The 15,359-nt window shown below is 42.0% G+C and overlaps 1 protein-coding gene across 4 annotated transcripts in view; it reads left to right on the forward strand.

Moving 5' to 3' along the window:
- The window catches only part of AKAP12 (A-kinase anchoring protein 12), a 31,225-nt gene extending 17,124 nt beyond the window's left edge, over nucleotides 1-14,101 (forward strand). For all 4 annotated transcript variants that reach the window (XM_046939036.1, XM_004935623.5, XM_040697870.2 and 1 more), the window contains 3 exons: nucleotides 4,609-8,393; nucleotides 9,165-11,087; nucleotides 11,456-14,101. In XM_046939036.1, coding sequence (XP_046794992.1) covers nucleotides 4,609-8,393; nucleotides 9,165-11,087; nucleotides 11,456-11,464 — 5,717 coding nt within the window. In that variant the 3' untranslated portion in view covers nucleotides 11,465-14,101. The remainder of the gene's footprint in view (nucleotides 1-4,608; nucleotides 8,394-9,164; nucleotides 11,088-11,455) is intronic.
- The last annotated feature ends 1,258 nt before the right edge of the window (nucleotides 14,102-15,359 follow it).

Consider the following 15,359-nt stretch of genomic DNA (forward strand, 5'->3'; position numbering starts at 1 on the left):
AGTCCAACTGCCATGGTGGCTCTCTTCCTGCTGAAGGAGGAGTGCTGTCCATTAATTTAATTTTTAATAGGGTGAGGTAAGAATTGGTTTGACAATATTACTTTTCCAGCATCTTATCAATATACTAATGATAAAATGCAAATAGATTCTCACTGTGGACTAAGCGACCTAAAGAAGTTTTTTTTAAAAAAAAAAATCAAGCTCTTCTCATTAGCCAAGAAATTCCTATTTCTCTCAGGAGGAAGGAGACCACCTGCAGTGGTTAAAACACAGTCAGCACTTTGATTCCATCTTAAAATGTTTGAGAGTTTCACTGGTGTGTAAGCAGTTAAAATGGAATTTCAGCTTTAGTCCTTAGCCACAGTGGGTTTAAACAGTGAAGTGGATCAATGTTGTGCTATGACCTATGACTTTTATTCCTCCCTCTGGCTGTAGCTCTATTCCCCAGTTTATCTGGATGAGCCCATAGCTGGTGGAGTGCAGCCTTACTCCCAGGACAGGCCAAGAGAAACGCCATTCAGGAGTGTTTTGTTGAGGATCTCTTGTGTTCCCAAAGGATGCTTTCAAATCCTGTGAATTGATTCACAAAGCACCGGCTGCCTTGCCAAAGTACCTGTGGTGGTGACTGCTGCTGTGCTCTTAACAACACCTTGTGCAGATAACCTGCAAAGCCTTTGCAGCAGAGCTGCTTGTTTGCTTTGCATTCAGAAGTGTGCTAACAACATTTGGGCACCAAGAATGTCATTAATAAAAAACGTCACTAAGGAATCCAGCTGCTGAACAGCAAGATCAGCATGCATAGTTGGCTTCTCAGCCAACTACACCATTGGGTAGAAAAACACCATTTGAGTATTATCTTGGAGGGTCATGGCGTGATTTTGAGTGGTGCTTGGCTTGTCTTGAAGCCAGGACAACCATGGTGGCATGAGGTAGTTGTCCTGCTGCATCACCCTGACCAGTGCTGGGGAAAGGCACCTGAAGCAGCTTGGTGCGGTGATTTGCATGGGAAGGAGCAGAGGGAAGCAGCAAAGCAGGGATGGGAATAAGGGCAGATAGTCTCCCTGAGGCTGGCAGCTGAGCTCTACAGTGCTAAGGGGAGAAATGCCTACCACACGTGCAGTGAAGGAGTGACGCTCGAGTGATACGTAAAGCAGAGCTGCAGAGTTTCTGACTAGCATTAAAAATGTGTTATGTCACTCCTGTAAAGTTGTCTTTATCTTTTGCAGATTCCTTAATGAAGTATTGCAAGGCAGCGTGTTTTCTGGCCGTGCAAGGGAGGTCTCAGTACTATCAACCTGTTTTAACAGTTCCTAAAAGCTTATGCCCGTGCCTCTGAATTTCGGTGTTATCTTTGTTTTCTCATTCCATTTGCAGTCTTTTTATATACCAATTGGTTCTACGGGTTTTGTAATAGTTTTTCAGCTCTTTTCACCTGTAAAGCATTTTATTTTTTACAGTTACCAAGTCTTTGCATTAGTGTGTTATGAGTGCATCAGTTTACAAATAGAATGAGCAAACATTCCCTGAATGCTTATCATGAGTATGAAGAGATGCCTTTATCAGCTAGTCTTAGGCCTTATCTCTCACTTCAGAAATAAATACCTCATTCATTTGTATTCTCTATCATTCTTCTATTATAGTAATCCTGCTTACCCAAAACTCTAAATTCCTAGAAACAAGTTTAAGAAAGGGAGGAAAAAGAAACATAGACTCAACTGCAACTATAAACTTAAAAAGTAAATAAATAAACATTCTCCCCCTCCCCCCCCCCTTTCTCTCCAAGGTGATAAGCATGCCTTCTTAAGGACTGCATGCAGGAAGATAGGAGGACCCTCACAAAACTGTATCCACCTGCTCAGCAGTTGCCCACAAGGATCCACAGTGCCTTTTCTCCCCTCTTCTACTCCCACTGCCTTTTTACTTCTTTCCTGCACAGAGTCAGCATCCCCAGCTGGCACGCAGCTCCAGTTTTTGCTCTACCTTTATCTGAGTCATATCAGATGGAGACAGAGAATCCCATATGTGAGAGTAAACATGCTGGCATCAGTGCAGGTCTGAGGACGAACAGGAGGGAGGCTTTGTCAATCTTGTTTACATGAGAGGAGCTGAGATGCTTGGCTCAGGAACAAATATGTATTTGACATTAAATGATAGGTGTTTAATTTCATAGCTGGTTTACCCTGGAGAAAAACAAAAACTTATAGCATAGACAAAGGGAAGAAATATCACCTTTTCCACCTGGGGAAAGAAGGAGAGGAGTTAATACCACCAAAAATGTTGCTGTGTTGAAAATAGTAGTACTTACAAGTATCTATGACAACAAAGCTTGTATGTATAAACAAATATACATATATAGAGGTAACTGTGTATCTATTTGTGTATGTGTTAGAGAGTATATTAAAGATCTAATCTCCCTGTTACTAAATGATTTAAAAATGTGTTATGTACCGTAGTGTCTGAAGAAATACCAATGACTTTGTGAATTCCCACTGAACCATGATAAGCTTCCTGTTCAAATTACGTAGTTTGATGGCAAGGAGAATGCATTTTTTTTTTCTGGACCTAAGAATAAATGAACACGGATACAAAAGCAGTTCCTTGGCTTTAGCCTTATGTACAATCAGTGTACAGCTACACATGTTTGATTCATAACCTGACTCAGATGCGGATGACTCAATTTGGACATTTCTATCCTTGTTTGAAAAGTTCAGGGATCTGAGCTGTTACCAAAGGTCACGCTTCTAAGCGAATCAGAATTAACAATTAAAGCAAGTAATTTTAAGCGGTTAGATAACGAGAAAAATAAACAGCTTTGCTTGTGTTGGTTGGAAAGCAACAACCAGTAGGCTACAGATAGTGAATGTAAACATAATTTGCCCCCTAAACAGCTGTTACAAGCCTATAGACTTCATTTTTTTCTTTAGTTGTTTAAGCCCTGCCTAAGGTGCGTTGTCCTTGCTCTTATAGAGATGCAGCCCTTCCTAAAAAAAAGTCATGTATAAACAGTGTTGAGGAAGCACTTAGGCTGGAATTGACCTCTGGAGCTCAGTGGTCCAGCCCTTGGGCAAAGGAAGGCTCACTGCAGTTGGATCTGACTTACAGATGGATCAAATAAATAATAAATCAATTTTGGGGAATGCAGTGATGTATGTGCTTCTGAAATCTGTCCCCTGCATGCCCTTGTGCATTGAAGTACCACATGTAAAGCTTAATGAAGGGGACAATGCCTTCTCCTAAGACGTTGCCTATTAACATTGGATATTTTTTAATTTTTTTTTGTTGATCACCTTAGCATTCCAGCAAGAAGAGCACACTGCCTCATGCCTGCCCTTTCACTTGCACCTGTTATGCAAAGTCAAGTGTCAAGAACAGTATTCAGTTGAACTTCTGACAGGATCAGAGTTGAAGAGTTGTCTTTTGGTACCTTGTACATGCCATAGACTTTATCTTTGTGTGTTGTTCATCACACAATTCTTATTAAAATTCTGACTCTGACAACAACAGTTTAGCACTCATTTTTTGTGTGTATGTGTGTTTAAGTGGCATAAGTATCCTTGTTCCTCTCCAAAATTCCTTGGGAAAAAAAAAAGTGTTGAACTTGCATTTAGAATTATTATAACAGTTTGTTAATGATATGTAAAACAGTGTTACTTATGTGGGGGCATGGGGAACTTGCAGTTTTGTGCTCTAAGCTGGATGTGTGCTTCTTAACTGCCATGTTTCAGGGGGATTAACTTGTATACCAGTCTGTGAGTTCCTTCAGCTCATAGCTAGAAGGAGTGATAACACATAAATTGTCCCAGCAAGATTGAGGGGGTGGCTGACAGTATCCTGAAGGAAAAACTCAAACGGTGCTTGAGAAAGAGGCAATGCAAATACAGATGTGTGAGGACTAGAGGGTAAGATTTTACCTGCTTGCTTAGTAACAACCTCATTAATTTCAAGTAATGTTGAATTGCTGTAGATGATGCTTGTGTCTGGCAGTGGTGATGTGATACATGGGACTGTTCCAGGATTTATGATCTTTAAAACAAATATGTTGTAATGCAACTGTCCTGAGGTTTACAAGTTTTCAAGAAAATTAGGAAATTTCTCATGGGCATTTTCACATTTCACCATTCTTTTGGGACAGAACTGTAAAATGAGCTTTCCTTTACTTGTTGTCAATTTAGGTCAGTACTTTAACCCTCCCACTCCCCAAGGTTTCCTTCTACAGGGAGAGGATTCTGAGCTTTACTTCAGAAATAATTACGTATGCAATTCTTTACATTCTTTGAGTAATAATTGGGTAGAAATGAAATGTTTGTCTCATAAATCTGCCCTATGGTCCAAAAGAAGAAAAATGCTGCAAAAGAGAAGAAAATAATGAGTTTTAAAGGTGCAATTGCATATAAACTTTGAAAGAATATATACAATGAAATGAGAAAGGAGAGGGATTAAAGTAATATTTGATCAGAAAAAAACTAGTTCTAAAATTTTTAACAGTAGCATATAGAAGCACACAGATAATAGAACGTTCGTGTTTAGGAAAGCTGTATGCATGTGTATATATGTATAAAGATATAATACAATAATTAATCAAGAAGGAAAATATTCTTTTTTTAACAGTTGAACAAACCGAACCCTCCAGTATAACTCTGAAGGAAGACGACACCCAAACTATGGAGACAAGTCCATCTGACTCAAGCACTAAGGATGGTGTAGCTGCTGAGAAGGAGGATGCTCATACAGATAAGCGGTTGCCATCTGTGGAAGAAGACGCAGAAGATGCTGAACATGCATCTGAGCCACAGTCTTATGATCTGGGCTTTAAAAAGGTTTTTAAATTTGTTGGATTCAGATTCACAGTAAAGAAGGAGAAGACAGGAAAATCAGAACCAGTTCAACTACTTACTGTAAAAAAAGAAACACAAGTCACTGAAGGAGCTGATGATCAAAAAGAAGCCAGCTCAGAAGAAGCAGTGATGCCTGAAGATGCATCCTCTGCAGAAGACAGCACCAAAGATGCACTGAAAAATGAAAAAACAGAAGATGAATCTCCTAAAACACCGGAAGCAAATGAGATTTGTTCTCAGTCATCTGCTTCAGCCACTGATACTGCTTCACCATTAAGAAAATTTTTTTCTCAGGGATGGACTGGATTTCGAAAAAAGAAGAGTTTTAGGAAGCCCAAAGAAGATGAACAGCAGTCTCCTACGAAAGAAGAGCAAGAAAAAGAGGGAGCAACATTAACGACTGAAACCAGTGAAAAAGAGAAATCAGAGTCTGAGAAGCAAGTTGAAGAGAAGAATGTGACAGCGGTAACTGTTGAAACACAGGAGAGGGAGCAAACTGAAGATGAAAAGCAGGAGTCAAAGACTGAAACAACCATAGGATTTGATGCGAAGGAGGAGGTAACCGAGCATGATGAGCAAGATGTAGCAGCAGCAGTTGCTACAGCAAGTGCCAAGGAGGGAAAAGCTGAAGATCAAGAAAGTAAATTGGTGGAAGTGTCAGAAGATCTTGATAAAAAGGAAGAAAAAAAAGGAGAGAAAGAAAGTGAGGTGACAGAGAAACCACTAACAGCAAAGTCAGTGATGCCTGTAATCACCACAGGTGTGAATGGAGAATTGAAAGCATCCTCAGAAGTCCTACCTGTAGGAAAAGATCTGGAGTCAACGGAGAAATGTGAAATAAATGGCAGAACTGAAATATCCTCTGAAGAGAAACTTGGAGCGGGACCTTTATTAGCAACGGAAAGTTCTATTGAAGATTTAAAAAAATCTGAAGGAATAGATGGAAGTAAACCTGTTCTACTAGAGAAAGAAACAGTTGATGAAAAAACAGAGATAGCAGAATTGGAAATTTCACCCACAACAGAAGTTGTCACTGAAAAGTTAGAGACACAAGGAGAAGCTCAGGATGGAACCACAGAGAAGAAGGCAAGCAAAGAAGATGAGGCAAAACTGGCTCTGGATGCTGCTGGACCAAAGTCCTTTTCTACTTCTGAACAGTCATTTGACACAGAGGATGATCAACAGTCAGTCAAACCCACTGATGAAGGACTGCAAGGCAAAATTCGCACTGACGGTATCCAACCAGGCGAAATAACCACAGAAATAACTCTTGAGGAAGCAAGTGGAAAGAGGCCTCCAGAAGGTATCACAAATGAAGCTGAACTGCTCTCTTCTCAAGAAAAAACTAAGTTACAAGGCAGCCCTTTAAAGAAACTATTTACAGGTACTGGATTAAAAAAACTGTCTGGAAAGAAGCATAAACGCAAAAGAGAAGAATCTAAGTTAGGGGAGCAAGGAGAATCAACTCAACACTTATCAGACTCCCCAGATAGCCCAGAAGAACAAAAGGCAGAGAGTTCTGCCTCTTCTCCTGAGGAGCTGAATGAAATTCCTTCTTTGGAAAAATCTGTAGATGGAACGCAAGTCTCAGAAAATGAAGATGCTGCAGTTTCCGATGTGGAGAGAAAAAGAGAAAGTGTTACGCCCTGGGCATCATTTAAAAAGATGGTGACTCCCAAGAAACGTGTAAGACGACCTTCTGAAAGTGACAAAGAAGAAGAAGTTGATAAGACAAAGAGCGTTGCAACGTCAGTAACTGAAAGCGCAGCTGAAGAAAGTCAGGTAGAGTTGAAAGAAAATGGAATGGACCAGAAACCAGAGAAAGTCACAGAAGAGCCGAAAAGAAAGGTTGACACCTCTGTGTCTTGGGAAGCTTTTATATGCGTAGGTTCTTCAAAGAAAAGAGCCAGGAAATCATCGTCGTCTGATGAAGAATCTGAACATAAGCTTGGTCAGGAAAGCCAAAAAATAGAAGAATCTGGACAGAGCAAAGAAACTGCAACGGATGCGATTCTTACTAGCTCTCAGGAGAGTGATCAAGGACAAGGAAATTCCTCTCCAGAACAAGCTGGAAGCCCATCTGAAGGTGAAGGGATTTCAACATGGGAATCATTTAAAAGGTTAGTCACTCCAAGAAGAAAATCCAAAACGAGAATGGAAGAGAGAACTGAAGACTCTGTCACAGGATCTAGCCTGGAGCATTCAACGTCAGATGGTGAGCCTGGAAAAGATGAATCATGGGTTCCATTTAGAAAACTTATGCCTGGCCGTAGAAAGAAAAAGTCAGATGGGAAGCCAGAACCAACTCATCTCAAGCAAGCAAGAGAAGATATGGCAGAAACAGCTGAAGAAGATTCAGACATTCCAGCTGTTGTTCCTTTGTCTGAATATGAAGCAGCAGAGCAAGAGAAAATTGAAGCCCAGCAAGTAAAAGATGCTGAAGCATTGAAAGAACAAAGCTCAGAGGAAGAAAGAGTTGGCAAATCAGAAGACTCGCTAAGTGTTAAGCAAGCCAGTGAAGGGCTAGTACATGCAGTTACTGTTAGTGTTGTGGAAGGGGAAAGAGCTGTTACCAGCATTGAAGAAAGGTCACCATCATGGATATCTGCTGCTCTGACAGAGTGCATTGAGCAGGAAGAAGAGGAAGAGAAAGAAACTGAGAAAGCACTTGAATCAGAAGTTGTTGTAGAAGAAGCGATGGTAGTTGCTAAGACAATGCCAGAAATGAGAAAGGATGTAAGTTATGATACCACAGCAAGTGAGCTAGAGTTAACCTCAGAGGCAGTGACCGCTCTAGAGGAGACAGCAGAAGCTTCCTGTGCTGAAGAAACAATGGAAGTGTCCTTTGCTGAAGAGACAACTGAAATGGTTTCTGCTGTTTCACAGTTGATAGAAACTCCAGATACTACAGAGGAAGTTACACCTGTACAGGAAGTAGAGGCCACTGAACAAAATTTGAAAGAATTAGACAAACAGACACAAAAAGTTCTTCATGAAGTTGCTGAAAGAGTGAAGTCTTCAGATGTAGCACGGGTGGATTCTGAAAGAACCGTAACAGCTACTGTAATTTCAACCGTGCAAGAAATTGAGTCAGAAGTGAAAGATGATACTAAAGATGACAAAATTGTAGGGCAGGGAACGATTTTACTTGAACAGTCCTTGAAAAAAGGAGAACACCTGGAGGATGATGTCCAGCCCCTGGAAGGTGCAGGGAGTGTTCAGAGTGAAAATGGAATTGAAGAGAGGGTACACGAAGGTTCAGAGAGAAGTGAAATATCTGCTGCAGTGAAGGAAAGCGCAGAAGGATATGAAAATGTGGATGTATTGAGAGATGAAGGGCAGCGGCGGACATGTGAAGAAGCAGTTGTGGAAGACCATGAAGAAATAGGTGAAGTGCAGAGGACAACAGAGGAACCTTCACCACAAGACAGTGAAGCAGTAACTCCCAGGGAAGAGCAATTAGCAAAGCAGAAGTCTTCAGAACAAGAGAAACTTCCCCAAAGAGACTTGACAGTAGATGAGAGGAGAGATGACCGTATTCCAGAAGTGCAGGCTGCAGTAAGTATTACATAAAACACAAATGTTGATCTGTCAGGGGAAAAAAAAAAAAGAAGGTTAGATATTACATCTGATTTAGAACCAGGTCGTGGCAATATTCCTATCAAAGACCTTTGTTGTGTAGCAACTGAAATTTGTTTTCAGTGAGACAGATGCACTGAGATCCAGAAGAAGCAGCTGCAGATACTTGTGCTGCAGACCGTGGTGGATGTAATTCCTACAGAAAGGGGGTGGGTGATATTGTGCATGGATCAGGAGGTGCTGAAAACAATTGTCTTTAGCATTGAAGCTATTATGTGAAGATATTATATGAAATATAATATATATGAAATATATATAATACTGAAGATATTATATGAAAACATATAATACAGCCATGATCCATATGATACCTTACATAGCAGCTGGTATCTTCAGTCACAGGCATAGACAGTTGCAGCTGAGGTACTTCTGCAAAGGGATGAATAGAAATCACATCACTATCTCCATGTCATACAGGAGTTACTGTGATTTGTTTCTACCTTCTTCCACCATCTTTCTGGCTTAATCTGTGTTTCAGATGTGTCATCTATCCGTTGTTTCCTGACCTGTGTCCTGACACACTGGACGTGCTGGAATCTTAGTGGCCCACTAAACTCATTGTCGTCAACTCACGTCCTTCCCATATCCCTACTCCCCTCATGGTCTTATTCTGCTGCTCTTCCATCCAGACTATTCTCAGTCTTCCCCAGCGCACACCTCTATTTACAGGTCTGTTACCATTCTCCACAGGTGCAGAACGAGATTGAAGATGAAACCTCTGCATCAGGATTTACAGGTGAAGAGCCTGCAGAACTTGAAGGAGAGGGTGGAACACTCCCCGTGGCACCAGTGTGCACAAAAGCAGCTGTTGCAGAGGTTCCTGTCAATCCTGAGAGTCAAGATGAAATTCCTGAGTTAGACTCGCAAGAGCAAACTTGTATTGAAGCAGTTCCTAGCGAGGCACCTGCACAGAGAGAGGAAGATGATGCTGTACTCCTTGGAGTAAAGAGCACAGAAGTCATTGCTGCTGAGGTCCCGATGCACAGTGAGGTAGAAGCCTCAGCTCTTACGTCAGAGACAACTGGCTCAGAAGCAGCTGAAGCTGCTGAGCAGAGTGTGAGGGATGGGGATGGCGGGTTGATTACAGCAAAAGATTCTGTCCCCATCCTAGAGCCAGAATGTGTAGAAAAAACAACTGAAACACTCTCCCAGAGTGATGAAATCAAAGGTGGTAAAATAGAAGATTCCATGCTCAAAACTGAAACACACTCACTGTCTGATAATGCTCTCACTGAGCACCCTCCCAAGACTGAAGAAGATGAATCTAATTTAGCATCAGCATGCCTAGATGTCACTGAAAACGGAAGCACCATCTGCACTGACATAAGTCCTAAGACAAGTGAAACACAGAACAGCTTAGCTGAAGAAAGGACTGCAGAAACAAAACAAGAACTTGCAGAACTCTCGAACAGTGAAGACTTTCAGAAAGAAGAAAACATAAACGGGCAGTTGATGGAAACAGCCAAAGAAGAATTTGAATCTGGAAAACAGGAAGCTGTGAGGGATGATGAATGTTGTTCAACAGCTGTCCAGCAAGAGGTTTTCTCTGTGCAAGAGGAAGGCCGTGACTCGGCCTCCCCACCAGCTGAAAGCTCAGAGGCTCTGGAAGCGCCTTTGCCTGTAGCAGCTGCAGCAGCTGAAGAGCATGTTGTAGCAGAAGCTGCTACGCCCACAGGCACGGCAGCCAAAACTGTAGACCCCTTGGCAACCACACCAGAACAAATGGCTTCTGATGAGGTCCCAGCTTCTAGTCCTGACTATTCAGGCTGTGAGACTGCAGAGCCTGGTATTGTGGAAGCACCCCAGCCTCAGGTAACTCATGCTTATGTTAATGGAATATCAGAGAAGCAAGAGAGTTTCCAGAGTACGGATCAGCCTGAACAAAATGCTGCTCCTTTAAGTGACGGTCTCACACTCCCCCACACAGAATCTGAGGCGGATGTTGTTCCGTCTGGGACTATAGAGTCCCAGAGTACAAAAATCGTATTGAACGTCATCCAGACTGCTGTTAACAAACTTACAGAAACAGAAGAGGCAGCTGCCTTAGAGTCAGAACAGCACACTGAGTCCAGAGGGAAAAGCCCATCAGACACGACTTTACCTGAACTTTTGGAGAGTACACAGGTAGTAAAAGAAGAAGAGGTATCAAGTAAAGAGCAAGAGCTCCAGCAGTCCCGACTAAACAAACATGTTACATTAACAGCATCTGCAGATATTCATGCAGCTGTAGAAAAAGCAAAAGACGTGCTATTAACTTCTGAGGTGCTGGAAGATGGACCAAGTCAGAATTCTGACTTTGTGACTACTCCTGAAGACATTTCAAGGGAAAGTGTGAAAGTTCAGAACTCAACGTTAGAACTAAGTACTTCAGAAGATTCAACCAAAGACCTCCTAGACATACACCAAGCAAAATTGAAGGAAAAGGAGATTGGGAAGGTTGTGGAGATCTCAGACCAACATATAGGTAGGCAAACATGTGGAGAAAGGGAGGAAGACGGTCACCCACCAGTGGAAGATGGGAAAATGCAAATGTGGCAGGATGATGGTTGCCAAGAAGACACAGATTGTGATGGTCCACAAAGTCAGAACTCGTTGGCTCCTGAGGCTCTGAATGTAAGTAATGTTCTTAGCCAGTGATTTCCAATTTTCCTGTATTAATAACTTACAATACAAGTATGTATAGGATTTAATCCACGAGCATGATTCCATGCTAACAACTTTAAAAAAAAAATTAAAGGAGGTTTATGTTGCCTTCCGTAGTAAACTTGAGGTGCTTCATTGCCAAAGCTCTTTGCTCTTTAGTGAAATCTGAATCAGAAAAGGTGGCAGTTGTTTCTCCTGCGGGTATTTAGCGTGCTTGCTTAACTAAGCCATGTGACTGTCTTCAAATCCATTTCTAAAACTGCTTGAGAAAGATACTAAGATGCTCTTGAGATAAATTGTCATTAATAAAGCTTTTTTAACTGCCTTTTCTCTTTCAGATGTGCTAAGGATCCATGTGGCGTTTTGAGAGATACCAATGCTAGAAAACAACTGACAATCCTGTGAGAGAACCAGGAGCTTAATTCACTACCCTTTATTCTTGGATGTTAACACCTGCTCTTTTGAAGACTTCACTTTTTTTGTCATTAAAAACCAATGCCTTTAATATTGGGTATATCCACACGTGTCCCATTCAAAGGTCATTTGCCTCTGCTGAAAATGTCCCATTTAGACTGGAGATGCACATCAGAGTGAATGGACAGACCACTAAAATTTGTGCCAGAGTTGTTACCGTCCCCTCACTTAATGTGTCCGTCCTGTCTGTCCCATCTTCTTGAATTCTTCATTCATCCCTAAATCCCCTACCTCCTTTCTGCGGTCTCCCTTACTCCCACCATCTTCCGTAGCTGCCTTGATTTGACCAGCGAGTGGCCACAGCTGCTGCTCGACTTCTGTGCTGAAGGGAAGAGGAGAGCTGACTGAAGATAACACATGAGACTTACGGCTGATAGAAGGTGCGTCTGTCAAACAGCAGGAACTGGATCACGCACAGATTCTTGAGCAAGGTGCTCGAGATTGCTGCCTTTCAGTCCTATTCAGGTATCTCTATCTGTCCTTCGGTTGTGTTTGTGCAGGCCTGATTAAGTCAGAATTTATTTCTACAGTGTAGCTTGAAAGGAGGTTGACAGTACTCTTTTTCTATTGTTCAAGACTTCAGGTTTTGGGACTGGACTGTAATGTGTTGAATATTTATATGTATGTCTTAATCCCAGTTCTGATTTTAATGTAGAGCTCTGATACTTCTGTACTGTTTAGGCGTACCCTTAAAGGAATTTTGTAGAGTAGCCTGGAGAGGAAATTGATACTGGTGGAGTGGAATTCAATAACATATAGTTTCCTATTTATTGTTCCAGGTTTATCCCCTTGTAAAATCTCTCCAAAACTTGGCAGTCATGCTTTGAATATTTATATGTAAATCCTAAGCCCAGTTCTGATTTTAATGTAGAATTATGATATTTCTAAAGACAAAAGGAGAGCCCTGACCTGTTTCGGATCCACCTACGCTGACCAATGTCCCTTCAACTTGCAATCCTCTCAGGTTTCTGAGAACCCTTTAGGCTTTCCCCACTGTCTTGCTCATACAGCAGCCCCAGGTGTGCCACAACCCAAAATCACACCCTGCTCTTTCCAGAGTCTGCTCAGACCCGATCACAGCCCCATCCATCCCCAAGATATACCTCCACCCACATCATCTAATGTCCATACTGCATACAAGTATCCTCCTTTCCCAACCCATGCCTGAACCTCTTTCCCATCACAGCATTTCCCATTTCTTGAGACCCTTGCTGCTCTTACCAATTCCCTGAGGGGGGAGTAGAAAGGAAGGTAAGGGCTTGGTAATGAATTCTGCCTTGGATTGCAAGAGACTGAAGAAAAGTTTGGAGCGCTGAGTTCTAGCAACCTTCACCTAAGGTGGGTTGGACTGAGAACAGCTGCAGACTGAGGTGAGCAGGGTGATCTAAAGACAGAAAGAAGCCTCACTGGAATGCCTGTCCCCAACAGGAGTAGGTCCTTCCTTTTGTTGTTTACATTAGAATCAAACATGGGGTACAAGTCAATCCTTTCAGCTCTGATTTCTAAAGTGAAGGTTACAGATGGCACTTTGTGAAACCAATGCCACCAAGTGAACAATAGCTCACTATCCTACCTGTATAGTAATTTATTTTAAAACCAACTCTTAGTGTACAAATGCTCTTGTTACAGCAGGTGCTTGCCTCTCCTCGGGGCTGCACATACAGCAAGCAATGTGACTGATTGCACTGGTGTGATTGCACCATCTGGTGCTGCCCTGCGTGGAAGCATCAAAAGATTTTTCCTTACCTCAGAGCAAATTATATAAATATTTAAAGCCGAACAATGTGGTTTCAAACAATCCAGTCTGTCTTTGTCCATTGTTAGCGGCAGCTTTTCCCCCTAGCTTTGGGCAATTCCAACAATCTCTGTTGGTTTCCACAGGTTTAAATTGGCTTGCAAGTTACTCGTGCTCTTAATAACACCTCACAAGTGCAGACTTGGCTGAATTTGTACAAATTGTATACCTATGTACGTTAAGCCATATTGCAATAAATGCAGCAGGTAAAATGAAATAACAATAGCATGACCTGTGTAATCCCAATTCTTATGTTTGTAGCTCCAAAGCTGTTAATAATATGTAAAGTTAATTCTTGTCTGAACCTCATTTAAATAAAGCTAGCTTTATCACAATGTAAATTGTCTGTTGGTAGTAATTGGACAGGCAAGTGCTTAAACTTGCTCGTTTTCTCCATTAATCCAGGGCCTAGGTAAGCAGTGCAACAAACATAACTGTAAGACAAGTACAAAAGCTTCTTGTAACTGACAGCTAAAAACTATCGCGCCTAAAGCCACGCTAATGGTGCAGGGAGCATGGCTCCACCTAACGATACTACTTTGTTCCGGTGTATTGCTTTGGCCTCTGAAACTCTCATTTGAGACTGTGACTTCTGGCTTGTGCTTAAAAGCTTGAAGCTTTCTTAAATCCAATGTATTGGGTTACCAAATCTGATTTTTTGTTTTTAAGGTAGATTTTCATTAATTAAATAAAATACGACTAAAATTTGTTCTAATGTGTGTATGCGGTGTTGTTCTTTTTTTTTTTTTTCCAGCTTAATCTCTTTTTGCTCCTGACAGTTCATTTCTTGATTGACGTTCAGTTTTGGATGTGAATTAAAGGAGCTCATTGCAGAATTGAACTGTTACTTGGGTGTAAGTTTCTCCAGAACGTGCGTGTACTGTTAAGATAATTCAGAAAACCGAAGAAAAATGCCCTGTTAAATTCAAAATAGGTAACAGTTTTCAGTGAGCTAGGAAGAAAAGTTAGCGAGACGTACCTTGTATAGGTTCACACTTGAACTCATTTTGTGCAAATCATGTGCGTTTGTGTTCTTGTCTCAGCTGTGAAGCTGAGATTCTAAATCCATTATCAGTAAATACCTGCACTGGTCACAGGAAATGCAGGTGCTGAAGCGCTCAATGCAGGATGCTGTTTCCTCCTTTCTTTCATATTGCACCCATGGGCTGTACTGCAGGTGCCTAATCATTGCCCAGCTCAGCAGCATCAGGAAGAACAGACCAAAGCAGCAGCTCCCACCAGACTGTGCCTGAGGTACGCAGCTGTACTCCTCTGCCCGTCCTTGTGCAAAGTTTATGTATTTATGCTATCCTGTTACTCGTTAATGAGGTCTCCAAATGGCCATTAGTGTAGGAACTGGAGACCAAGCAACCTGAAGCACAAGAGGCTGTTTTGTTGGAATAGCTTGAGTATCCTGCCTATTAGCTCAGGCTATGCAGTGGATCTGGCTGTCCTGTTTGGATCGGCACATGTGTGAGGCAGCTGTGTGCACGGAGGGACATGCATAGCCTGGCTGCAGCAAGTGCCTGGGGATGGGCAGGCGGCCTGCCAGAAATGGGATGCTTGAGATGGTCTTGTCTGCATGCTGCACACTGGAGCTTTGTTGTTCACACAGCTGAAAGGAGCTGGTGCCCTGCAAGGAAGGGCATGGCTTGGGATGGAGAGGAGAAGCCCAGTGGGATGGGCAGCACGAGGTTTTGAGTCCTCGCCTTGGGGAGATGGATGAGATATGTGAACACTTCCACAATGCTTCCATCTTGTTAGACGGAAGTTTGGCCATCACCATATTTGTATCTAATGTAGGGCCAATGACATTTTTAGTTGGACACTAAATTTAGTTTTTAGCAAAGTGAGAATGAAAGATAACGTGTGAAGACCCATGTCTGTCATGCTCCAAAATTCTCTTGGAAAGTCTTTAAAATAGGATGAACTGTTTCATGAAGTGTTTCTGGTTCCTCTCTAGCGAACGGCTT

This window comes from Gallus gallus, chromosome 3 (genome assembly GCF_016699485.2).
Source record: "Gallus gallus isolate bGalGal1 chromosome 3, bGalGal1.mat.broiler.GRCg7b, whole genome shotgun sequence".
In the NCBI taxonomy this organism is placed as follows: Eukaryota; Metazoa; Chordata; class Aves; order Galliformes; family Phasianidae; genus Gallus; species Gallus gallus.